Source organism: Oncorhynchus mykiss, chromosome 2 (assembly GCF_013265735.2).
Source record: "Oncorhynchus mykiss isolate Arlee chromosome 2, USDA_OmykA_1.1, whole genome shotgun sequence".
Taxonomy (NCBI): domain Eukaryota; kingdom Metazoa; phylum Chordata; class Actinopteri; order Salmoniformes; family Salmonidae; genus Oncorhynchus; species Oncorhynchus mykiss.
The window spans coordinates 57190358-57211290 of NC_048566.1; the positions used below are offsets into that span (position 1 = coordinate 57190358).

The 20933-nt window shown below is 43.0% G+C and overlaps 1 protein-coding gene across 3 annotated transcripts in view; it reads right to left on the bottom strand.

Moving 5' to 3' along the window:
• The window catches only part of LOC110492288 (protein inscuteable homolog), an 82334-nt gene that overhangs the window by 37440 nt on the left and 23961 nt on the right, over window positions 1-20933 (bottom strand). For 2 of the 3 annotated variants that reach the window (XM_021566491.2, XM_036951290.1), the window contains exon 2: window positions 5692-5996. In XM_021566491.2, coding sequence (XP_021422166.2) covers window positions 5692-5978 — 287 coding nt within the window. In that variant the 5' untranslated portion in view covers window positions 5979-5996. Of the gene's footprint in view, window positions 1-5691; window positions 5997-12921; window positions 13143-20933 lie in introns of those variants that run through there. The other variant, XM_036951292.1, reaches the window with a different exon arrangement.

Below are 20933 nucleotides of genomic sequence, written 5' to 3' on the forward strand. Positions count from 1 at the left end.
GGGATAGTGTAGCCTACTAGCCTTCCTCTTGATAGCGAACCTACGAAATGTTCAATGCATAAAACAAGGAATATACAGTATAACAGCAGCCACGTCAATAATCGAACCATTCTCCTTATGTTTGAGATGTTAACTACCTCTCACCACTCTGCGTAAACTGTCAGATTTCTCCAAAGTGGAATCCTTAAAATAGGCAAAGCGGGTTCTTCTTTCAGCTTCCTCGCTAAAAGCAGTGCTAATTGGCAATCCTCACAAGCTTAACTTGCGCTGAGGCACATATACGGTGACAGGGATGCATATCAATGTCTCAGGACAACCCATCAGATGCAGAGAGAGAGAGAGAGAGAGAGAGAGAGAGAGAGATCAACCTCTAGTGATGGAGGCCAACCAACCGGGCCGAGACTAAACTTTTTTCATTGCACAGTGAGTCCGTGTTTTGAGAGCTAAATATAGTACTGCCCGGTGCTAGCAGTCTCTCTGGTGTGACTGATGCGCTGTTGGTGTGTCACGCAATTGCATCACAGAGACAAACTTTCAGGCAGGCACAGAGAGAAAAACACGTTCAACTGTCAACGCCAGTGCTACGCTATTTATAGTTGCGACTATGTGTATGTATCACTATATTTTGGTGCTTGGGTGCTTTCGTCGATAAGCGCTGTATGGTAAACAGACGATAAAAAGCCCAGCGGTGTTGGGAGGACCACCTGTCTTCGATCAAGCGCGGCACGAGTTATCGGGCAGGAGGAACTCGCATTGCAAGCACCATGCTCTATGGGAGCCACATGGGACTATACAAATACAATCCCCAATTGTGAAACCTCCGCCTGGTACGTTACAGTCACTCAGTGATGCATTGGGCTGTGTAACTCTTCAACTGTCTTTGGAGACGGAATTCGGCTAGTTTGGCTGTGCTGTGGGAATCACAACCGGGGCAGCGAAGGTATGGCAATTGGAAGGTTCCAACCCCAAGTAAGGGCAATCTACCGGAGCCAGAGGCAAATGCTCTTAGACTTCTCAGCAAAAGATTTCTACTTAAGTCTCCAATAAGAAAACCTCTATTGTAGCATTGTGAACCCACATGTGCTTCAATGTCTGGTTTGCATGAATGACACCATATAATGTCTGGTTTGCATGAATGACACCATATAATGTCTGGCACCACATATGAATATTATGCAGACACCACAAGAGAACCACATTCAGACAGTCCGAGGGAAAATGTAGGCTGAATGAGCTGTGAGATTTTGAAGAGCAGGTCAATGAGGCTTTGGAGAAGCAGAGGAAACGGAAACAAGGAGACTCTTGTCCCACACAAAGAAATAAACATGTATACAAAATGTAGTAAGCTAGAATGCTAAAGTATTCTTATTGGGTTCTGAACATTAAATACACATGAATGGAAAATTGTGCACTACATTGGCAGGTAGCCCAGTGGTTAGAGCGTTGGGCCAGTAATCAAAAGTTTGCTGGATTGAATCCCAGAGCTGACAAGGTAAAAATCTGTCGTTTTGCCCATGAACAAGGCAGTTAACCCAGTGTTCCCCGGCAGGCCGTCATTGTAAATAAGAATTTGTTCTTAATTAACTGACTTGCCTAGTTAAATAAAGGTTACATTTGAAAAATGTAATTACATTTGGCAAACAGCCTTTGCCACAATAGTAGTGCTTGAGCTGGGAGGTTCCAAATGAATACCAAAAAATGTCTAGTCTTTCCTGTTTATGATAGCATTGCAGAATGGAAAGGTATGAATGATAAGGGAGGGGATGAAGAAACCACTTTGGTAACACTTTATTTGGATATTCCATCTGTAGATGCTCTACAGACTATCGGTAACATTTCAACTAACTATCTACTAACCCTAGCCCTAACCTTAACCCTTATCCTAACCCTAAACTAAACCCTTACCTTAACCCTTTCTCTAAACCCTAAGCGTAACCTTAGCAACAATTGCTTTTCAACAGATACACGATATATACAAAAGTATGTGGATACCCCTTCAAATGATTGGCAGGTGTATAACATCGAGCACACAGCCATGCACTCTCCATAGACAAACATTGACAGTTGAATGGCCTTACTGAACAGCTCAGCCGTGAAGTGGTCGGCCACACAAGCTCACAGAACGGGACCGCCGAGTGCTGACGCACGTTCAAATCGGCTTCAGCACTCACTACCGACTTCCAAGCCACCTCTGGAAGCAACGTCAGCATAATAATTGTTTGTTGGGAGCTTCATTAAATGTGTTTCCAGGCAAGCAGTTGCACACAAGCCTAAGATCACCATGCGCAATGCCAAGCGTCGGCTGGAGTGGTGTAAAGCTTGTCGCCATTGTGCTCTGAAGCAATGGAAATGCTTTCTTAGGAGTGATGAACCAACCTTCACCATCTGGCAGTCCAACGGACGAATCTGGGTTTGGCGGATGCCAGGAGAACCCTACCTGCCCCAATGCATAGCACCAACTGTAAAGTTTGGTGGAGAAGGAATAATGGTCTGGGGCTGTTTTTCATGGTTCGGGCTAGGCCCAGTGAAGGGAAATCTTAATGCTACAGCATACAATGACATTCTAGGCGATTCTGTGCTTACAACTTTGTGGCAACAGTTTGGGGAAGGCCCTTTCCTGTTTCAGCATGACAATGCTCCCGTGCACAAAGCGAGGTCCATACAGAAATGGTTTTTCGAAATCGGTGTGGATGAACTGGACTGTCATGCACAAAGCCCTGAACTCAACCCCATCGAACACCTTTGGGATGAATTGGAATGCCGACCACGAGCCAGGCCTAATCGCCCAACATCAGTGTAAGTCCCCGCAGCAATGTTTCAACATCTAGAGGAAAGCCATCCCAGAAGAGTGGAGGCTGTTAAAGCAGCAAAGGGGGGACCAACTCCATAGCCCATGATTTTGGAGTGAGATGTTCGACAAGCAGGTCCCCAGATACTTTTGCTCATGTAGTGTAGTTTGTTGATAGATGCTCTACAGATGGTCATACTAACCAACTTTATCTCGGTTCAGAGCCGAACCATGTACATACCGACTGTCTAAATAGTCAGGAAAACAAGACTTTCCTGTGGATATTTTGTCAAAACTTTAGAGCAGCTGAAGGATAAACTGCACAGACAAGCGCTAGAGTAAGTTCAAAGGTCATTTTATTTAACAGTCTGGCTTGTAAGGAACATTTACACGATTTTGCATACAAATGTTTCAGGCTGTATTGGGGTTGCAAAGGGAGGGTATCACTGGGAACTTTCAAAGTGTGCTTTTCCCTTTGGATATATATTTTAACATGGACTCTTTTTAGAATTAGCACCGCAAACATCTACTTGGAACAATTTATTATAATCTTGCCTGCAAAGGACTTTTGTTTGAGCCTTATCATGTGTCACATATTAAATAATCAAATAAGATGATTATAATGTAAAAAAAATACAATGACAAAGCTGTAAAACATTATCCTAATTATAACCATCAATTTAGTGAATGCCATTGGTGTTTAATATGAAGGTTTCAGCATGAAATATCATTTTTTTGACACACATTTATTTGACTTGTTTGTTGTCAATGTGCTGGTGGCAGTTTGTAAAGAAAACGTCAATAGTTGGAAGACTTGCAGAGTAAATTGAAAATAATAGTTCATTAGATGCTTTTTTCCTTAATTAGGCAATTAGGCAATTTTCTCTTGAACCATATTGTGGATACCATTTATGAATTTGAAAAAAAGTGAGTTATTCAAGAATAAATTATTAAAGTTACGATAGATTGCAATAGATTTTCCTTTAATTACCAACATTACTGAAGATTACGGTAACTTTGGTAAACTACTGGTAGCTTTGCAACCCTAGGCTGTATATACCAATTAATTAGCCTGCTGTGATCGAGGTTGTCGCATACACTCCTCCTGAAGTAGCACATGGGATAAAAATGCCCTGCCCTAGACTAAGAGATCGTGATTGGGATCTGAGGTATGAGGCAGACATCTGACTTCCAGATGTTTCCATCAGCGCAAAGCAGACTGACAGCTCTAAAGTGCAGTCCAGGAATGGGCTCCACACACACACACACACACACACACACACACACATACACATACACATACACACACACACATACACACACACACACACACACACACACACACACACACACACACACACACACACACACACACAAACACACAGTAGGCCTATGCACGCTAGCACACATAACATCATCTGTAAAAGAGCACACACACACATCTGGCTGATTGCTGGTCTCCTGGCTGCAGTGCATGACATGGCCTCTTTCAGGCTTGAACCTGAGGCAGAAGGTGACCAACCAAACCGTTTGCATGCAGGGATAGTGTCCTCTGTTACCTTATAGGGTCTATTTCAGTGTATGTCTATGTAGATGCAGATGTTTTTGTGGTATCTGCATATGTGTATGTTCTTTTTTTATTCCTATGTGTATGTGATTCATGTGTATGTTCTTTTTTTATTCCTATGTGTATGTGATTCATGTGTATGTTCTTTTTTTATTCCTATGTGTATGTGATTCATGTGTATGTTCTTTTTTTATTCCTATGTGTATGTGATTCATGTGTATGTTCTTTTTTTATTCCTATGTGTATGTGATTCATGTGTATGTTCTTTTTTTATTCCTATGTGTATGTGATTCATGTGTATGTTCTTTTTTTATTCCTATGTGTATGTGATTCATGTGTATGTTCTTTTTTTATTCCTATGTGTATGTGATTCATGTGTATGTTCTTTTTTTATTCCTATGTGTATGTGATTCATGTGTATGTTCTTTTTTTATTCCTATGTGTATGTGATTCATGTGTATGTTCTTTTTTTATTCCTATGTGTATGTGATTCATGTGTATGTTCTTTTTTTATTCCTATGTGTATGTGATTCATGTGTATGTTCATTTTTTATTCCTATGTGTATGTGATTCATGTGTATGTTCTTTTTTTATTCCTATGTGTATGTGATTCATGTGTATGTTCTTTTTTTATTCCTATGTGTATGTGATTCATGTGTATGCGATTCATTTGAATCTGATTGAAAAGTAAGTGTGTGAGAACATGTCCCGTGCATTCATGACTGTCTGTATGTGAGTGCCATATGTTGGAATCTTCAGTATACGAAACAGTCCTCGCAGTGCATTTGAATGTATTTGCGTGTATGGAGGTCTAATCCTAGACTGTGTGTGTGTGTGTGTGTGTGTGTGTGTGTGTGTGTGTGTGTGTGTGTGTGTGTGTGTGTGTGTGTGTGTGTGTGTGTGTGTGTGTGTGTGTGCGTGCGCGTGCGTGCGTGTGTGTGTTTTGGCAACTCAGAGACACATCCCACTCTAACAGTTGCAGGGCGGTGATGCGTTCGCTCTCAAACCCAGGCAAAGACTGCATAATGACACCATATATCCCATGTGTTTTTAGACCCATTTACAGATCTGAATCTGAGGTTATTTTATTACCAGTATTACTACTATTAGTAGCAACAGTGTACATAACATTATTGTGCCCTATATGTGTGTGTTATTGTGCATGTGTGTGTTTGTATTTGTGTACGCATGCGTAGGTTCTTGCGCTGTTGAATGTGTTTGCAGCCGTGTGTGTGTTGGTGTGTGTCTCAAGAGACTGATGCGAGGCTGACAGTCCCATAGATACAGACAAAGCATATTATGTCATATGTGCACCATGCGAGTCGTGTGCACTTACCTCATTGGAGATGATGAAACAGAGCTACTGTGTCTGGAGCTCTGAGGAGTGGCCATTCTGGAGCTCTGAGGAGTGGCCATTCTGGAGCTCTGAGGACTGGCCATTCTGGAGCTCTGAGGAGTGGCCATTCTGGAGCTCTGAGGAGTGGCCATTCTGGAGCTCTGAGGACTAGCCATTCTGGAGCTCTGAGGACTAGCCATTCTGGAGCTCTGAGGACTAGCCATTCTGGAGCTCTGAGGACTAGCCATTCTGGAGCTCTGAGGACTAGCCATTCTACCTGTGTCCATACCACTTCAGCACAGCACCTGCAATAAACAACATTAGATTATTATTAGACCATCCAAAGTCACACATTGCTATTTTCTATCAATTTCACCATTTGGTAATGTAGAGTAAGTAATACACAATTTATTGCATCACCTATCCACTTGAACACAAATGTATACTTTATTAGAATCCTAAATCGAACATTTTAAAAGAAGGACCTGAACATTTGACATAATCATACACAGACAGATGCACACACGCGCTGACGCACACACACATACACACACGGCCTCTTTGGCTGTGTCGTTTCCACGGCACCGTATCCACTACAATCTCTCCTTATTGATCTGCATCCAAGCCTACTATTCTTTTTTTTACCAGAGTAATTAAATTATCAATAAAGCTCCCGTTTTAAATAGCTATAGGCCCCGGTGTGCCAGTGGAATAATATTTCTTATCTTCTAATTTATTGGCTGGCTGCCAGTAACTCTCCACTTTGAACCCAAGCAAGGGAGCTGAAGTTCTTAAGTGCCTGCAATTCTATTCTGCATTTTTATTGATGTATCCCATTTAGATTAGTCCATTTTTAAAACCCGCTGTGGCATGAGGGGTGTGTGTGTGGGGGAGGGAGGGGGGGGGGGGGGGGGGGGGTTCCCATATTATAATCCATTTAGTTAATGGCATCCTGCTGTGGAATGAGTACAGATTACAGATTTCATGTTTACTGTAGGACTATGATTAGCACATAGCTACATATGAGACTCATAGTCAACTTCTCTGGCCCAGTGACTTGGAACAGGTTTAGCCACCGTGGTTTGGCTTATGAAATGGTGAGTGTTGTTGAATCAATAGATGTGAATAACCCCTTTTATATCACTTACTTCATTCCCGACAGTCACATATGAACATGCACAGCTCCCCTGGTATTCTTTAAAAGTGTGTGAAATGGCAAACAGAAAATTTGTGCATAAGTGTGTCCAATTTGAATAGGGGTTGTTGAACAATTGTTGCCATTATGCTGCTCAGTGGCAGAGCCCCACCTGTTTGCATGTTATTTTGGCATTAATACGTGTCACATATCAGTTTGCGTAAACTATCAAAATAAAGAAAGTCTCACACTCCATGTATAAACTCCCAGCAATTGAATGGGTATTTACCAACGTTTCGGCATCACTGTGAGGAAGGCACAGTTTATTCACCGTTAGTTAGAACCTCCACGCAAATTATTTTTTCTGGGTGTGCGCCAGCTCATGTTTTTTTAATCTACATATCAGTTTGCAAACAATGTAAAAACATATTTTTTTATCATTGAGTTAATAAAGCCGCATACAAACAAGGTCTCTTTTTTGCTTTCTTGGTTAAGGCAGCTCCAACAAGCAGGTGTTTCAGCCTAGCTCAGTGCTTTCTGTGGTGGCGGAAAATACGAAGTGTAGGGGTTGGTAATGTTCTCTAGTTGTGTCGTGATTGGCTCAGTGTTCTGTCACTCATAGAGACACTACGTCACTGCAAAATGTACGGGTAGAGCTAAAATATTCAAGCCTCTTGGGTGCTGTCATAGACTTACATTAGAAGTGCCCATCCAACAAGGCTCAAGGTCATTGATCACAGATAAAATGACGTCAAATCACGTTATATCTACCTTAGCAGCTTTTGATTGGTCAACATCATACTTTCAAAGTCTTAGCTAGCAAGCTAAACAAGGAGTCATCATCATGCATCAAGTCAGCAATCTACTGGCAAATCCTTTTCAATCCTTGTCATATGAAGATAAATAATAAATAAAACGTATTGGTGCTCATCGGCCACTGGACATAAACATTACACAACAATTTGGAAATCGCAAATTCAACAATGAGTTCTTGGGCGCCACTGCAGCCCAAGGTGCGATCCCAGGCTCTGTCACAGCCGCCCGTGACCGAGAGACCCATGGGACAGCGAGCAATTGGCCTAGCGTCGTCCGGGTTAGGGGAGGGTTTGGCTGGCCGGGATGTCCTTGTCTCATCGTGCTCTAGTGACTCCTTGTGGCGGGCCGGTCGGTCGTCAGTTTGACAGTGCTTCCTCCGACACATTGGTGCGGCTGGCTTCCGGGTTAAGCGAGCAGTGTGTCAAGAAGCAGTGTGGCTTGGCTCTTGACCTTCGCTGAGTCCGTAGGCGAATTGCAGCAATGAGACAAGATCGTAACTACCTATTGGATATCACAAAAAAAAGGGGGCAATGCCATGGGCCAGAAAATACTACAGTGAGTTCAATACAACTGGGAACTCAGATTAAATTAGCTCTGACTGGGAAAATACAGATTTTGTTTTTGAATGGTCATCCAACTCTGAATTCCAAGTCGGTATTTGGGCCTCTTTCTAGAGCCTACAAGTACATTTCAAAAGTGCTGAACAACTAGTTATGTTGACTACGTCCGTCCTAGCTCGCTCATTAATGTCTTAATCGAAATTACGGATTGCCTCTTATCCGCTCTTTGTCCCCTTATGCCATAGTTTGTAAATCTCAATTGTCAGTAGAAACCACATTTGTTCAAACAAGTCAGCCATATGAGCTATATTTTTATTAAAGGCTGTAAATGAGTCTGAATGAACTGTTTCGCTTGACAGACAAGGCTCAGCTGACAGCCAGGTGTAGCAGTGGTAAGGTGTTGGGACTGCTGTTGGGACTCTGCTGTTGGGACAGCTTTATGTAGGCTCTAACAGTTTGTGGGCACCGTTTGTCACCGTTATAGTGCAATTCATGTATTGTTTAGTGTTGTATAGTGGCTTTGCTGGCATTCATCATTAAAACATTTTATTACCCCACCAAGATTTACATGCTAAAATCGCCATTGTTGGTGAGAAAAATAACGACGAAGTCAATTAGACAAATCTACCATGAGAGAGAGAGAGAGAGAGAGAGAGAGAGTGTGTGTAAAGTGAGTACTGTTTCACTGCAGTCTTGGCACCACAAGTACAATACTCTGCTTAGAGAGGGCACATCTGATATCATCACTAGCCAGGATTTTATCCAACATTTTATGTGAGTAAAGTACATGTCAGATAAAAAATGTATCAAAGTTATTTTTATCTGCACTATGTCATCACGCACAGCCTTTTATCCACAACAAGTCAGTTTGATGGAAACACCTCTGGTGGGAAAATGCACATACTGTTTTTAAGCACATTTTAATACATTTTAATACTATGAAGGGTGAGATTGTTGCAGCTGTTGGTAGATATCATCCCCTTTCTTTTGAAAGGAGGACAGAAAAATGTCACATAGGTCAGAGGTGATTGTGAGAGAGGGGTTGTCCAATGGGCGGAGAGGTTTGTTGATGATCGAGAAGAGCAGTCTTGGGTTTCCTTGTTCATTCCTTATGATGATGGAGAAATAGGCAGATTTGGTTGTGGCAAGTAAGTCCTTGTGGTCTTGGTAGGCCTCCTTATGGACAATAAGCCCTGTCCGTGTGTAGAGCCATTCTAGTCGTCGTCCTATGGCTTTCATAGCACGCAGCTCAGGAGGGTACAATGGCGCTGGGATGTTGACGGAGACCACCCTTGTTTTAAGGGGAGCCAGAGCATCCAGGTGGGAGGAGAGCTCAATGTTATAATGAGCCACCAGGTCAGTCACTGAGGATACATGAGGTTCAAGGGTGTCATGTGATTGCATATCCAAGCTGTGTTAATCCTTGTTATATTTCTCGAGGTGTTGGTGCACTTGTTGGCTTGGGCATGGGTGCGGGCACACTGAACAGTATGGCCTCATGGTCAGATATGGATTTGTCCAGACCTGACAGGTTGGAGGGAGCCATGCCTGTTGTGCACACAAGGTCAAGTACATGGCCTCTGTCATGAGTGGGGAAGTTTACATGCTATGTAGAGTTGAAGCAATCCAAAAGGGCAGTAAAGTCTCCGGCAAAGCACATCCTTCAGAGTCCACGTGAATGTTAAAGTCCCCTAACAATAGTTTGGCAGGACACAGGGAGCTCAGCTAACTCAGAAAGAAAGACTGGAGAGGTTTTAGGTGGCCGGTAGATGAGGACTTTAAGCAGCGGTTGAGGGACAGATATTGTACAGGCTATATGTTCAAAAGAGGTTACCTGCAGTACATGTGTGACTTTGACCTTCGAGTCAGACCAATGAAGGACAGCAAGCCGACCTCCACGACCCAGAGCACAAGGTTTATATGGCAGCCACCTCGGCGTGTCATGAAGAGATTGACGGCTCTACCCTGGGGTCTCATCCCCTGGTGGTGCGGTTCCTGAAAGGTTGCGTCGGCTCAGACCAGTGTCTAAGCCTAGGGTACTGACCTCAGGGACCTGGCTTTGGTCCTGGACACTATGTGAGCCTCCGTTTGAACCATTGGAGTCTGTGGACCTGAAGGTCCTTTCCTACAAGACTACTACGCTAATGGCATTGGCGTCGGCCAAGCGCGTTGGGGATCTCCACGAGCTAGCAGTACACCCTTCCTGTTTGGAGTTCTCACATGGGGTAGGGTGCTTTCTAAACATCGTCTTTCCTATTGGCATACGACAGCAAATGACAAGGGTTGCCTAGCGGTGTGTGGTAAACCTTAATCCACTAGGGGTGTGGCTGCATCTTCGACATAGTTCAGGGGCATGATGATTGGTGATATGTGTGATGCAGCGAGTTGGGGTTCCTCACATACCTTTGTGAGGTTTTATTGCTTGGATGTAACTGCTCCAGGTGAGGCTTTATTCGGGTTAGCAGTGTTCCCTGTGAATTTGAGCCTTGGGCTGTCTTGGGGTGCGGCAGTGCATGAAGTGCGCATTATCAGGGTTACCACAGTTTGCTGTGGGTTTGAGCCTTGGGCTGCCTGGGAGTGCCTGAGTACACCGTTTCTAGGTTACTGTAGGTTCCTGTGGGTTTGAGCCTTGGGCTGCCTAGGAGTGCCTAAGTACACCGTTTCCAGGTTACTGTAGGTTCCTGAGGGTTTGAGCCTTGGGCTGCCTGGGAGTGCCTGAGTACACCGTTTCCAGGTTACTGCAGGTTCCTGTGGGTTTGAGCCTTGGGCTGCCTGGGAGTGCCTGAGTACACCGTTTCCAGGTTACTGTAGGTTCCTGTGGGTTTGAGCCTCGGCCTGCCTTGTTCATTGATTGGTCGATAATATGCAGCCGAGCGTGTGTTCTTCACCAAGTCACGACAAGGGTTCTGTTTTGGACTTGCGGTTCCTTGCGATACGTGTTCTGACATGTCAGGCTCGCAAGGTAAGTATTGTTTTTGGAACCATGAGGTCTATGGACTGTCAGTGCGCATAGCAGAGTTGCAGCAGGTTCTGATTCCCTATATGGGCTCTGATAGTTCAGGCCTCATGAGGCGCTGACAGTTCAGGCTTCTCGGGTAAGTTAAGCACATTCTTACTCCTGAACCTATTTAGGCTTGCCATAATAAAGGGATTGGATACTTGACTCGAGACATTTCAGCTTTTAATTTTGAATGAATTTGTACAAATTTCAAAAAACATAATTCCACTTTGACATTATGGGGTATTGTGTGTAGACCAGTGACACGGAATCTCAATGTAATCAATTTTAAATTCAGGCTGTAACACAACAAAATGAGGAAAAAGTTAAGCAAGGGTTGTGAATACATTCTGAAGGCACTGTGGTTGCTCCGCTACCATCTAGAAGGCAGAGACAGTACAGTACCCTGCCCTGAACCTTAGAGATTGCTGGCCTATGTACTGTACATACTGTATTTTATTCATGACTCATCCTATATAAATATTGCTGTACACACCTTTTCTATTCGTATACTGTCCATACTGTCTATACACACACCATTTACACAAATATATATTTATAATCCGGACTGACATTGCTCGTTATGATATGTCTTACTTTCTTGTTCTTTTTTAAAATGTTATTGTGGATTATGTGTGTATTGTTTTTGTATTGCTAGATATTGCTGTACTGTTGGAGCTAGAAACATAAGCATTTCGCTACACCTGTGATAACATCTAAAAAAACGGTGTGCTGCACACGACCAATAAACTGTGATTTGATTTGTGACTTGCACAACATGGTCCTATTAGAACACGTCAAAGCTCTGACATCTAGGTATTTTACTGACTTGAAATTATAGAGCTGCTGAGGTATTTTCCTAACGTTCCTCAGAAACCATGTTTCAGTGTTATTTTCAAGGAAATCTGAGTGTCCAAATGGCTTCCTGCCCGTGCCATGGAGAATGTGGTCGACTCAGGTGCAGAAACAAAGGACACTTCTGTTTTAGCCGTGTCACATATGGGGTAGAATAACAACCGCCTAGCGGTTTGTGTGTCTAAGGGCTGCTGAGGGAAATCACTCAGGTGTGCACTTTAATTTATTGCGGCACTTGCAGTTTGTGTGTGTGGGTGTGTGTGTGTGTGTGTGTGCGCGTGTGTGATGTCTTATGTGGTATCCATCTCCAGCGTGTATTGTCAGCCCCTGCGTTGTGCATGAGATCCATCTCGCTAATTCACCACAAAATATTCAATTCCTTAACCGTATGGGGTAGCAAACCATGTGACATACATTGCACAAAAGGTTTATACTGATTACCATGGAGTAAGTCCTGAATGTCGGCCATTTAAAAACTGAGCTACCGTACAATTGACAGAGTCACTGAGACACCACACAGTCGTTGCTATTTTCCTTTATTTGGTGTAAGAGACTGTAAACAGTTCCAGACAAACATGTCATTGTCTGCAGGCCTCAATGTCTGTGGTCTTAATAATTGCAGAGTCACAGTTAGCAATATGTTTTCAGGACTTTTTAATGCTTTGTGGGGGAACATTAAGCCTGTTTCAGTCTTTACGTGAAACCACTGCCTGGATTCAGCAATTGGGTCCACAAGCCAAAAACATAAAGCAAAATACAGCCCTATAGAGCTCCTCATTAGTTTGCCAGAGGAAGTAAAATAGCATATAACAAAAGAAGAAACGGGATACTATGCAGTTTAAGAAGGAACAAAGAAGCCCACTTACCATCTAAGAAAAAGCTTTAAGTTCAGAGTGGTGCTAGACAAATTCCTCAAACCAATCCCACAGCTCTGTTTTCCCTTGGGAGAGTGGGTTCCCAGGAAGTAACTAACTAGCGCAGCCATCTGACCTCCCTGGCCTTTAAATAGACATGATATGCCCCGTATGGGCGACTAGACGGCATAGTGTCCTACCAGTCCTCTAATTGAGCTATGAGAGGAGGTTCACAGGAGGAGACTGTGGTCACAACCTCAGCTACGAGGCTGTCATCGGGAGGGGAAGGCCTGGGAAGGACGGGTAGGATGGCTGGGTGGGTGGTGGGAATATGACGGCACTTTGCTCTGCTCTGGCATTCCAGTCCCACACACAGTGGGCTGTCTCAATGTGGGCCCTGTCCTCTCAGACCCACAGGGCAGCACTAACAGAGCCTGTTCACAGCGACTGAAGCATCTAACAAAAGCTATAGGAATGCTAGCAACAAAAGATAGTTATGCTGGAACAGACTACGGTGCCATGGAACCCATAGTGATATAAACACCAGCATGGTGGGCACGGGAGGAGACGGTGTTCAAAGAAACAAACCGGTATATCAAAAATGCTGCTAGCTACACCATAGGTGACTAAGCAGATTGACAGAAAATAGTCAACGACCAAATAATCAGTGGGCTAGCTGGCACACTGAACAATCTGCCCTAGGTTTAAGAATATTGCAAAGATCAACAGGTTCTTTCCAGAATCCAAAATCCCCTCCAGCTGATATCTCAAGAGAGTCTAAAAGTAGAGCATTCCCCAGATAACGGTGGTATTTTTGGTTTGAGTTAGCTTTTTCCCAAACTAGCGGTCGCCTTATTTGAAAATGGGGTCACGAGAGAAACTGAAATAAAATGTAAAGAAATTGCGCTTGGTTCATAGAACCGGGGATATGTCAGTAATAAACAGAGCAGTTCTGTTTTCTTCCTACAAATGTGGCTCTACCTTTTGAACAGTTTAAGCTACAAAATATTATAACCCCATCACTGGAAGATCAAACTGTTTTGCTCTACAATGCCCACAAGCCGCACAGGAGTCAGAGTGGACAAAACCAGGCACTAAATCAGACTGGGGGGAAAAAGAACATCGTCAATGATAACTTTATTTTATACACAGAAGATCATACATAATTATTGCCTGATGATCTTCTGAACTTCCCGATACCTTTCTGATTGATTTCAGTCACTTCAAACCATACTTCCTTCAGTATTGAAATACTGTCAAAAGTTCTGTCAGACTGATTTGTAATAGACTGTCATAGTCCATTGGCCATTGATTACATCACTTTTTTTTACATGGTGGGGTCATGAAAAATTGTTTATCAAATTGGGGTCACGGGCCAAAACGTTTGGGAACCCCCTGAGTTAGCTTATGGCTTGCCAATGCTAACAGAGGGGGGAAACAGCTAGTTACTTACTTTAGGCCAATGGACTGCGGTAACTGCTGGTAAGTTTTAAACACATGTGTATGAAATCACTGAGCATAACTATTTAGCTATCTAACATCTATTCAAACTACAGATTCTAGGCACTCATGTTCTCCTGCACATTTATCACATCTAGGAATCTCCATCCTACACACTGCTGCCACATGACCATAAGCTTGACACCTAAAACACTGTAATGGATTCAGGACAAACACACAAGTGATAACTGACTTTATCTGTTAAAGACTCTGCATCAAAACTAAGTAGTACAGACAGTGTCTTCTCTGTTTCACCACGCTCCCCACTGGGTCTGCGTCGCACCAATTGGCGGGCGTCACAGACGCCGGGAATCTTCAACTTCAGTTGATCCTCCTCAACACCTAACGCCACCCCAGTTATCACTCCTTTTAACGGCGCCCTGCTCCGGAGAGGAAAGCAAGTCACAGTTCTTGTCCCCAGTCACGTGGTGTGGTGCACGCTCCCTCTGGAGAGCAGAAACGCAAAATATCTACACGATTCCACTTCGAGTCACTTTCACCAACCCAACATTCCCCAACCTGCTTTCCACCCAACCTGACACCACATATGGATCTGCCAGAAGACAAGGATTCATTCTCTCCAAAAAAATCGAACTTCTACTGGGCCAGAATCATCTTTGTCATCATCAGGAAGAGGCTCAAACTCAGCGGTCTTCACCGCACCTGCCACCGCAGTTAATTCATCCTCACTCTCGTTTACATTCAATTTCCTTCTGTTGCTCTTCCAAAAGTTCTGTGTCATCCACCACTCCATATTCACTCAATACATGTTCCACTTTTCTCTTTTTTTTCTGTCAACCATCTTCTTCTTCATCAGATCATCCAGAAGGCTTGTGGATTCCCACATTCCATATTTACTTCTAAAATGTTCCACGTTTCTCCTTTTTTCCTGTCCGCCATCTTAACTTTAAATAGAAAGTACCACAATATATCAGAAGTCTGATTCACAGAGGACAAGTTTCACTTGTTTTGTTGAAATACTTCTCCATTCGTCGAGCAAGGGAGAACTGTGAAGCTTCATATTAAGAAAAGAAAAGCTTGGAGCTCAACTCTGGTAGAGCTGGGGTGGCAGCCCATTGAACCAAGCAGAGAACATACAGTGCATTCGAAAAGTATTCAGACCGCTTTCCTTTTCCACATTTGGTTACGTTACAGCCTTATTCTAAAATGGATTACATCATTTTTTTTCGCTCATCAATCTACACACAATACACCATAATGACAAAGCAAAAAGAGGTTTTCAGAAATGTTTGCAAATGTATTCAAAATAAAAAACAGATACCTTATTTACATAAGTATTCAGACCATTTGCTATGAGACTCGAAATTGAGCTCAGCTGCATCCTGTTTCCACATTGATGATCCTTGATGTTTCTACAACTTTTTTTGAGTCCACCTGTGGTAAATTCAATTGATTGAACATGATTTGGAAAGGCACACACCTGTCTATTTAAGTTCCCACACTTGACAGTGCATGTCAGAGCAAAAACCAAGCCATGAGGTCGAAGGAGTTGTCCGTAGAACTCCGAGGCATGATTGTGTCGAGGCACAAATCTGGGTAAGGGTACAAAACATTTCTGCAGGTCCCCAAGAACACAGTGGACTCCATCATTCTTGAAATGGAAGAAGTTTGGAACTACCAAGACTCTTCCTAGAGCTGACTGGGCCAAACTGAGCAATCGGGGGAGAAGGGCATTGGTCAGGGAGGTGACCAAGAACCTGATGGTCACTCTCCAGAGTTCCTCTGTGGAGATGGGAGAACCTTCTAGAAGGACAACCATCTCTGCAGAACTTGACCAATCAGGCCTTTATGGTAGAGTGGCCAGACAGAAGCCACTCCTCAGCAAAAGGCACATGACAGCCCGCTTGGAGTTTGCCAAAAGGCACCTATGGACTCTCAGACCATGAGAAACAAGATTTTCTGGTCTGATGAAACCAAGATTGAACTCTTTGGCCTGAATGCAAAGTGTCATGTCTGGAGGAAACCTGGTACCATCGACTACGGTGAGGCATGATGGTGGCAGCATCATAATCTGGGGATGTTTTTCAGAGGTAGGGTCTGGGAGACTAGTCAGGATCGAGGGAAAGATGAATGGAGCAAAGTACAGAGAGATCCTTGATGAAAAATACTTAAAATATGTTCAAACCCCAATTTGCACCACTTCTGTTGAAACACCCATATACTACAATTCTGTGCCTTGTCCTGACATTCTTCTCTTCCTCCTCCTATTCTCTCCTGCCCCTCTTTCTCTCTATCCCCCTCTTTATTTTCCCTCTTCTGTCCTCCCTTTCTCTTCTGCTCTGTTTATTTCCTCCCTACTTCTATCTCTCCTCCCCCATATCATCCCCTCCTCTCTCTTTCGCTCTTTCCCACATCCCCCCATCCACAAGTCTCCCTCGGAGAGAGAGAGAGAGCACACTGAGAGTTGGCCTCTACCTGACTCTGGATGACCCCCCACGCCGACCTTCCCCTCCCCTCCCTTCTCTGCCATGGAGATGGAACTCTCCGAGTAGGAGAGCCTAATTAGCCCTGACACTCCTGTATAGTGACTCACTTTGCACAGGACGCATCCTCCCTCCCTTCCCCTCCCCTCCTCCCTCGCATGTCCCCTCAGCTCCACAGCTCTTTCAACCTACAAAACAGGAAACAGCGACTTTCGATAACAGCAACTTCAACAAAAACCTGGACCCCCCCCCCCCCCCAATCACCTCTCCCAATGCATTCTCCCGCCCACTCCTTCCCAGCATTGCTCCGTGCATCTCAGCCTCTTACATCTACAACGCTCCTGAACTCTATCCGTCAGCATCCCCAGGCAGGCAGAGGCATCTCTCAGGAAGACGTCAAACGTTCTACACCTTTTTGTGTCATTAGCTGCACAGTGAGACCGCCTGTGGAAATGGTTAGTGCTATAGATCCTAAACTATAATAACTATCGTATCAACTTTGATAGCGATAAGGGGATTTTTTTAAGTGCACTTGCAAGACCATATAATAGGCACTTGGTGAAAATACAGTGCACATGAGATAATGAGGTTCTAACCCAGCGTTTCCCCAATTGGTCATGGGGACCCCAAGCACTACACAGCAGATTCAAATGATCAACTCATCATTAAGGTTTAATTATTTGAATCAGCTGGTTAGTGCTAGGGTAAAAAACTAAATGTGCACCCTTTGGGGTCCCCAGGAACGCTGTGCCAACCCTTTATATGAATTAGGTGTGCTTGCTGAAGGCAAATTATTTGTATTATCATAATTTGATTTATTCAGAAGAAAAAAAAAAGTCACCATCAGCAGCCTCGCGGCTGTGCCGCAGTCACTAGTAATACCAATACTATTACATTAACTACCACTACTACCACCACCACTACTGTCACAGTCCCCACTACTTCCACTACTAGCCCACTATAACAACTCTTGAACTGTTCGAGCTCGAGACACCAAACCAACTTTCACATGTTCAAGCTATCTGTTCGTATCGAATCAATCAATCAACCTTTCCCTCTACCTACTTTTTCAACGATAATTAGTCACCACCATTACTACGGCAGACACTATCACTACTATTTCTTATTTCAAATCTGTAAATATTTTAAAACAAGCTAGCAAGCACACCACATCTTTTTGTCTTCAGGAAATGTACTTCTCTAGTTATAAATTATTTTCAAGTAGACCATATTTGAATGTTGTCAAATATATCATAAACCCTTAGTTGTCAGGTAAAGTTTTCAATTGAATGGAGTGTATCTCCTCGTGCACCGGAAAATCTCTGATTACGTGAAGCTAAGCTGACTGCGGGAGCTGTCAGTGCTTTCCGTGGAAGGTCCCTTACTCTGTTTGACTGCTCTGTCTGAAATGATTGAGTGGCACTTTGAAGGCTATATTATTTTGACAGGCCAACTTAAAGGCCTCATGTGGGCGATGGGAGAATTAATAAAACATGGCAGTGTTGCTATTTCAACAAAAGCCAAGTTTAGACCAACTGTAATATAAATAGGGAGACATGTTGAATGCACACAGTGGATTGTTCACTTCCTGGATTTCACATTGCACACCATTTTAATAGAAAACTGAGAAATGAAGTGTCAGAGAACTTTTCAAAATACAACTTTATTTACTTTACTGTTCTTTAGCAGGTTTATTTGACAGGGACAATGCTCATTAATCAACATGTACGTAAATGTGCCAAGGTTAGCCAGCTGTCAAATTTGAATGGTAGTCTTTGGACAGGAAGGTAAAAGTACTTCCTGTTGTTTGGAAAGAGTGATGTTTAAATATTTGTTGTTTGGTGTGTTTGAGAACCACCCTCAAAGTTATGTTTATATGAGTAGAATAGTGCAGAGCAACAACACAAGAAATCCCTGTTGCCCTTTAAGCTAGCTCTTAGACCTACAGTGCATTCGGAAAGTATTCAGTCCCTTTGACTTTTTCTACATTTTGTTATTTTACAGTCTTATTATCAAATTGATTAAATTGTTATTTTTCCTGATCGATCTACACACAATACCCCATAATTACAAAGCAAAAACAGATTTTTAGAAATAAATAAAATATCACATTTCAGACCCTTTACTCAGTACTTTGTTGAAGCACCTTTGGCAGCGATTACAGCCTTGAGTCTTCTTGGGTATGGTAATCGGAATATCCAGTAGGTCATTTGATCCATTTAAGAGTAAAGCTGTAACGTAACAAAATGTGGGAGGTTACGGTGTCTGAATACTTTCCGAATGCACTGTACATATAGGTATGGATAAAGTGACTAGGCAACAGGATAGATAATAAACGGTAGTAGCAGATTATGTGATGAGTCATTTTTGTTGTTGTTGCCAAAACAGTCAATGCAGATAGTTAAATAGTTAACAGATAGCTACCCGGACTAACTATTTAGCAATCTTATGGCTTGGGGATAAAAGCTGTTCAGGATCCTGTTGGTTCCAGAAGTGGTGCTTCGGGTACCGCTTGCCGTGCAGTAGCAGAGAGAACAGTCCATGACTTGGGTGTCTGGAGTCTACTATAATAAACAGGAAGCAGCGCAGGTCCTAATCCGGGCTCTTGTCATCCCCCATCTAGACTACTGCAACTCTCTGTTGGCTGGGCTCCCTGCTTATGCCATCAAATCCCTGCAATTTACCGAGAATGCGGCAGCCTGCCTGATGTCCAACCTTCATGAGTTCTCCCATGTCACCGCTTTTCCGCACATTCAACCATCCACACATTCAACCATCCTATGACAGGAAACCTTTGATACATTTGAAAAGGTTATCATAACATGTGCTACAAAGAACGCAGTCTACCTATTTAAACACCCTTGAGGCCTGGCCTATGTGGGCAAAATACGCCGGGAACTCAAGACACGCATATCCGAACATAGGAGTAGTATCAGAAACCAAGATCCCAAAAGTCTAGTCACCATGCACTTTATGAGGTGGCAGATAGCCTAGTGGTTAGAGCGTTGAGCCAGTAACCGAAAGGTTGCTAGATTGAATCCCAGAGCTGACAAGGTCAAAATCTGTTGTTCTGCTCCTGAACAAAGCACCGTTAGTAGGCCGTCATTGTTCTTGTATTTGTTCTTAACTGACTTGCCTAGTTAAATAAAGGTTAAATAACTTTTTTTTTTTTTAAATGACTGCCAGACATAATGTTGCCTCATTAAAGTACATGGGTATCGAGCATGTCAAAGTCCCAAGGCGAGGAGGGGGACATCAATAGATATTCCGATTGGAAACCATGTTCGCCAAAAGGACAAAATGAGGACTTATTCTAAAATGGATTAAATAAATTATTCTCCTCAGCAATCTACACATAATACCCCATAATGACAAAGCACATTATTGCTAATTTATTACAAATAAAAACTGAAATATTACATATACATAAGTATTCTGACCCTTTACTCAGTACTTTGTTGAAGCACCTTTGGCAGCGATTACAGCATCGAGTCTTCTTGGGTAGGACGCTACAAGCTTGGCACACCTGTATTTGGGGAGTTTCTACCATTCTTCTCTGCAGATCCTCTCAAGCGCTGTCAGGTTGGATGGGGAGCGTTACTGCACAGCTATTTTCGATGTTCCATTGGGTTCAATCAATTTAATTTACCATAGGTGGACTCCAATCAAGTTGTAGAAACATCTAAAGGATGATCAATGTAAATAGGATGCACCTGAGCTCAATTGCGAGTCTAATAGCAAAGGGTCTGAATACTTATTTAAATAAGGTATTTCTGTTTATTATTTTTTATACATTTGCTAAAAAAATTTGTTACTGTTTTTCGCTTTGTCATTATGGGGTATTGTGTTTAGATTGCTGAGGATAATTTTTTTAAATCCATTTTAGAATAAGGCTGTAACGTAACAAAATGTGGAAAATGTCAAGGTTTTCTGAATACTTTCCGAAGGCACTGTATAAATTATTGTTTTTGTGCTGCCCCTTTTAACTTAAATATGTTTATACAACGGGTGGGTCTAATCCTAAATGTTCATTGGTTAAAACTGAATTCCAGCTCGTGTCTATTCCACAAGTTACCAGCC